The sequence below is a fragment of the Nematolebias whitei genome, chromosome 5 (genome assembly GCF_014905685.2).
Source record: "Nematolebias whitei isolate Nwh7 chromosome 5, NemWhi1, whole genome shotgun sequence".
NCBI classification, from domain to species: Eukaryota; Metazoa; Chordata; class Actinopteri; order Cyprinodontiformes; family Rivulidae; genus Nematolebias; species Nematolebias whitei.
In genome coordinates, this window is record NC_056502.1 from 44,810,311 (window position 1) to 44,816,160 (window position 5,850).

Consider the following 5,850-nt stretch of genomic DNA (forward strand, 5'->3'; position numbering starts at 1 on the left):
TTCATGTTGCTGCTGATCTGTTTCATGTAGCTGCTGATCTGTTTCATATTGCTGCTGATCTGTTTCATGTTGCTGTGTTCATTCATGCTCATCTGCTCACACAGACTCATGTTCATGCTGCTGTTCAACGTAATGTTTTTATGCTATTAGTGCTTAGTGTATATTTAGTTTATGTTTTTCTTAGTTCATATCTTAGTTGTTATTATCGTTTTTCTTTTACATTTTATTGTTGGATGTAACTGTGACCCTGTGTACACAATTTCGTTCACACCACATGTACCACATGAGGTGCGAACGACAATAAAGAATCTCTGAATCTCTCTGAAAAAAAGATTTTTAAAAAATCACTGAACTGTGAAACTGTCAGACAGCTTTTTAATTTTATAATGAACCAAAATCAAGGTGTGTCAAAGATAATCAGCCTTAGTCAACACAAAACACTTGCACAATCAAGTTTACAGAAATAAAGCTAATTTTGAGTAGTGCCTGCTGAATGTTATTCACAGCACACACTCCTGAGCGCTGACAGGTCATGTGATATCTCATGAAATCTTATTTCACACCATTTCCAAGCTTTGAGCAAAACGACTAAAACACCATCCCTCACATCATAAAATGCTTAGTTTAAAACTATGGCATGAAAAGTGTTGGGTTACATATATTTTTTATGAAGTGTCAGACTTTGAATTGTTGTAAAGTTTCCCTGAAGCAGCATTTTCAGAAGATAATACTGTGAATGAAAGAGTAACACTGAAGTTCATTCCACCAGACTCATATTTAAATCTTCCAACACATTTTATTGCATGCTCTGGGTGTCAGAAGATGTTACAGGAAGAAGGATATACAAATAATTCTTAAACAAAATGTTCTAACATCAGTCAACAATTGGATTCTTGACATATATAAATTGACTGCCAGTGACTAAAATCCCCCCCAACAAAAAAATTAATAATTTATCTATGATTAGGTGATAAATTATGTGAATAAGGAACATTATGTGCATTTTTTTGCCACAATTAACACTTAAGATTAAGAGACATGAAGTTTAATTTTTGTCCAGTTAAAAAGCATACACATTTTTTCATAATACCTTTTTATTATGTGACCAACTACTACAGTGAAAAATGCCTGACATTGCATGGACAGACAAAGAGAATAAATAGAGAGATAAAGAGACAAATTGAAGCTTTGCTGTGATTGGACGGTTGTTGAAGAGGACACACACTTTAATCACACCTTTGTATACTGCGTCACACACTCATCTTAATCTGGGACACCTCATTCAGGAACGCAATGAATAACTTGGTTCCCTCAATGTAGTTGTACCTGTGAAAACAAAAATAAGTACAATGAACAAAATAATCAAGCTGGTCAATAACTGGTCAATGATTTAAACATGGGAGGCAAGGAGAGAAGCTAATAATTAGATAAACAAGATCACTTCTAACTTTTATCAAAACTCTGGCAGCAGCATATAAATAAAATATTTTAATAGATTGTTATTTTACAACTTGATAAAAAAAAATACTTAATTACTTAAATTTGTTCCTAAGATGCTGAGGTCCAAAAACCACAACCTCCATCTTGTCTGAATTTAATAGTTGAGTTATCCAGGTTCGTAGGTGTCTACAACTTGCTTGTACTGTAATCTAAATAAATAATTCAAATAGTCTGGCTTCATGGATAAATATAACTGAGTACACCAGCCTAACGATGTAAATTCAGCCTGGTCCATTGTGGTACAGAGGGAGGTGAAGCTCTCCTAAGCTCTCTTCCTATCCTAACTTATTGTCACAAACTCTGGGCAGCGATTGAAGAAACAAAACTGCAGATTCAAGCTGTTGAAAAAAGTTTTCTCTGCAGGACATCTGGACTCTCCATTAGAGATAGGGTAAGTTCAAGACTTGGAGTAGAGCCACTGCTCCTCCACATCCAGAGGAGCTACAGTGCCTTGTGAAAGTATTCAGCCCCCTTGAACTTTTCAACCTTTAGCCATATTTCAGGCTTCAAACATAAAGATATAAAATGTTAATTTTTTGTGAAGAATCAACAAGTGGGACACAATCGTGAAGTGGAATGAAATTTATTGGATGTGTCAAACTTTTTTAACAAATAAAAAACTGAAAAGTGGGGCGTGCAATATTATTCGGCCCCTTTACTTTCAGTGCAGCAAACTCACTCCAGAAGTTCAGTGAGGATCTATGAATGATCCAATGTTGTCCCAAATGACTGATGATGATGATAAATAGAATCCACCTGTGTGCAATCAAGTCTCCATATAAATGCACCTGCTCTGTGATAGTCTCAGGGTTCTGTTCAAAGCGCAGAGAGCATCATGAAGACCAAGGAATGCAGCAGGCAGGTCCGAGATACTGTTGTGGAGAAGTTTAAAGCCGGATTTGGATACAAAAAGATTTCCCAAGCTTTAAACATCCCAAGGAGCACTGTGCAAGCAATCATATTGAAATGGAAGGAGTATCAGACCACTGCAAATCTACCAAGACCCGGCCGTCCCTCTAAACTTTCATCTAGAACAAGGAGAAGACTGAGATCAGAGATACAGCCAAGAGGCCCATGATCACTCTGGATGAACTGCAGAGATCTACAGCTGAGGTGGGAGAGTCTATCCATAAGACAACAATCAGTTGTAAACTGCACAAATCTGGCCTTTATGGAAGAGTGGCAAGAAGAAAGTCATTTCTCAAAGATATCCATAAAAAGTGTTGTTTAAAGTTTGCCACAAGCACCTGGGAGACACACCAAACATGTGGAAGAAGGTGCTCTGGTCAGATGAAACCAAAATCAAACTGTTTGGCCACAATGAAATTTCTAAATATGTTTGGCGTAAAAGCAACACAGCTCACCACCCTGAACACACCATCCCCACTGTCAAACATGGTGGTGGCAGCATCATGGTTTGGGCCTGCTTTTCATCAGCAGGGACAGGGAAGATGGTCAGAATTGATGGGAAGATGGATGAGGCCAAATACAGGACCACTCTGGAAGAAAACCTGTTTGAGTCTGCAAGAGACCTGAGACTGGGACGGAGATTTATCTTCCAACAAGACAATGATCCAAAACATAAAGCCAAATCTACAATGGAATGGTTCACAAATAAACGTATCCAGGTGTTGGAATGGTCAAGTCAAAGTCCAGACCTGAATCCAATCGAGAATCTGTGGAAAGAGCTGAAGACTGCTGTTCACAAACGCTCTCCATCCAACCTCACTGAGCTCGAGCTGTTTTGCAAAGAATGGGCAAGAATTTCAGTCTCTCCATGTGCAAAACTGATAGAGACAAACCCCAAGAGACTTGCAGCTGGAACTGCAGCAAAAGGCGGCGCTACAAAGTATTAACGCAAGGGGGCCGAATAATATTGCACGCCCCACTTTTCAGTTTATTTGTTAAAAAAGTTTTGACACATCCAATAAATTTCATTCCACTTCACGATTGTGTCCCACTTGTTGATTCTTCACAAAAAAATAAAATTTTATACCTTTATGTTTGAAGCCTGAAATGTGGCAAAAGGTTGAAAAGTTCAAGGGGGCCGAAGGTGTGGGGGCCATCATTTTCTGAGGAGACCCCGGGGAAGACCCAGGACATGCTGGAGAGACTATGTCTCTCGGTTGGCCTGGGAATACCTTGAAGTCCTCCCAGAAGAGCTGGAAGAGGCTGTGGATAGAGAGGTCTGTACCTCCCTGCTCAAGCTTCTGCCCCCGAGACCCAACAAGTGAAAATTGTGAACCAAAATAAATAAAATACAAGCTTTAAAATGATTCTTTCATTTTATGTTGTGGCTTCTGTTATTGCAGTTTTTTGCCCTAAAACTGAACCATCTTTGCAGTTGTCATCCTGGGATAGCTTCAAAGTGTAAAAGCAATTGAAAAAAAACATTAGTATAAAGTCAAGGACGTCAAACCTGCTAATTTTCTCGTTCTGGGAGTGCAGCCCATCATCAAAACCTCCAATGGGCAACATAATTATGCTCTTCCCAGTCACATCCTGGAAGGTTTTGGCAACAGGGATGGTTCCACCTTCACGGATCAAATCAGGATCTATGTTGAAAACTAAAGAAAAACAGGCAATTTTAATTCAATTCAATTCAGTTTATTTACAGTATATAGGGCCAATTGACAACAAAGTTGTCTCAGTGCACTGTACAGGAACATTCACATGCAGACACAGTGAGGACTGAACTTGGCAAAAAGGCCTTCTCCTACTCTGCTCCTGTTTCCTGGAATGTCTTGCAAAAAGATCTGAAGATCTCGACCTTGACCTCTTTAAGTGACTTCAAACATCTGATAATTCATGGGAAAAACCAATGCAGACATGGTACTGTTTTTAGTTTTCTACACCGCCTTATTATATAGCTGTTTTTTTCTTTTTCTTTTCGCTACTTTTGCTTTTGACTGTCCTTTTGGTTGCTATTTTGTTTTGATTTGTTTTTAAAAAAAATGTATGCCTCTTTGGTGACTGTTTGTTGTTGTTGTTGTTGTTATTCACTGTTGTCATCACTCTTTGTTAAAATTCAGGTTCTCTCTCTTGTAAATGAGTTCCCAAGGCTCAATGGGACTAACCTGTATAAATAAAGGTTGAATGAAAAACATACTGTACATAGAAAAGCCATTTAGTAAAGTTCTCTATTTAAGGAAGCTTACTTACATACAGTACAACAAACATGTTGGTATTTTGCAGAAACTACTTGGGTGTTATGAAGTCAATATACTAATGTAAATTCTTAGTTACCCAGGACATACCAAATCCAAAAATGTAAAAACTATTTTTTAACCAAAAAAACCCCCAAGCAAAACAAAACAAAACAAAAATCACAATTGGACTTCTATTCTGTACTAAGACATTTTGCTTTTCATCTTCAAAGTTTTCTCAATCAAAAAAAGTCTGGACATTTGGACATTCAGAGCTTTATAAACTGCATGGGAGGCTTCCTTATGTAAGCTAGCTTCACATGCAGATTAAATTGGTTGCCCCTCACAACAGAGAGTCATTGGGTCTTTGTTTGCTTGGCTCACTATAAAGACATTTTATGGCGCTTTGCCACAGTCACAACCCTCATTGGTTCTATACCACACCAGTTAAGGTACTGTCCACTGCTTGTACCCACCCCCACTCAGCCTGGTTTATGGACCACCTTGTTCACAGTTCCAAGCGAGCTGTTCCGAGGTGACAATTTTGATGTAAGCAGACAGCAGCCGCTGACTGGCCAGAAGAGCAATGTCACTGGATGATCCACTCAGCAAAACTGCAAACTACATCTGAACTTCCACTTCCTCTCTGATCTTGTTGAGTGTGTGTTGTATTTTCTAGTTTCTGGTATGGAAGCTCTAAAGATAGCACCATGGGTCAATAATAAAGTACAGGTCAGACCTTCTTAACTTTACTGGTCAACATTAGAATTTAACATGAGCTGGACGGTGCCGGAAGAAATGAAAGCATTTACAGAGAAATATCAGAGACAATGGCGCAGAATGGTTACACCCAGACTTACAGTATATGCAGTGCTGAGATAAGCTAACATTATTCGTCTGATTATGGGGTGATTAAGGACCACAATGGGTGAAGTGGCTTGAACACAATGACCAGTTATGATACTGCCCACTTTGCACTGACAATCCCGCCCACTGAGTGGGGAAACATGTCACAGTAGCAAACCACCTACACCTGAGAAGAACCAATAAGACAAGAGCCAGGCGGCATCTCACTTATAGAATAGAATATAATTCAACTTTATTGTCATTGCACATGTCACAAGTACAAAGTAACGAAATGCAGTTTGCATCTATCCAGAAGTGCTTAGCAAAACAAATAAAAATAAATAAATTGGTATATATA

At 38.7% G+C, this 5,850-nt stretch overlaps 1 protein-coding gene across 1 annotated transcript in view; it reads right to left on the minus strand.

The window, feature by feature from the left end:
* Positions 1-1,107: 1,107 nt before the first annotated feature.
* The window catches only part of cndp1 (carnosine dipeptidase 1), a 37,418-nt gene continuing 32,675 nt past the window's right edge, over positions 1,108-5,850 (minus strand). Inside the window, exons 11-12 of the mRNA XM_037677192.1 lie at positions 3,920-4,067; positions 1,108-1,326 (exon numbers count right to left, since the gene is read on the minus strand). Of these exons, the coding sequence (XP_037533120.1) occupies positions 1,251-1,326; positions 3,920-4,067 (224 nt within the window). The 3' untranslated portion in view covers positions 1,108-1,250. The remainder of the gene's footprint in view (positions 1,327-3,919; positions 4,068-5,850) is intronic.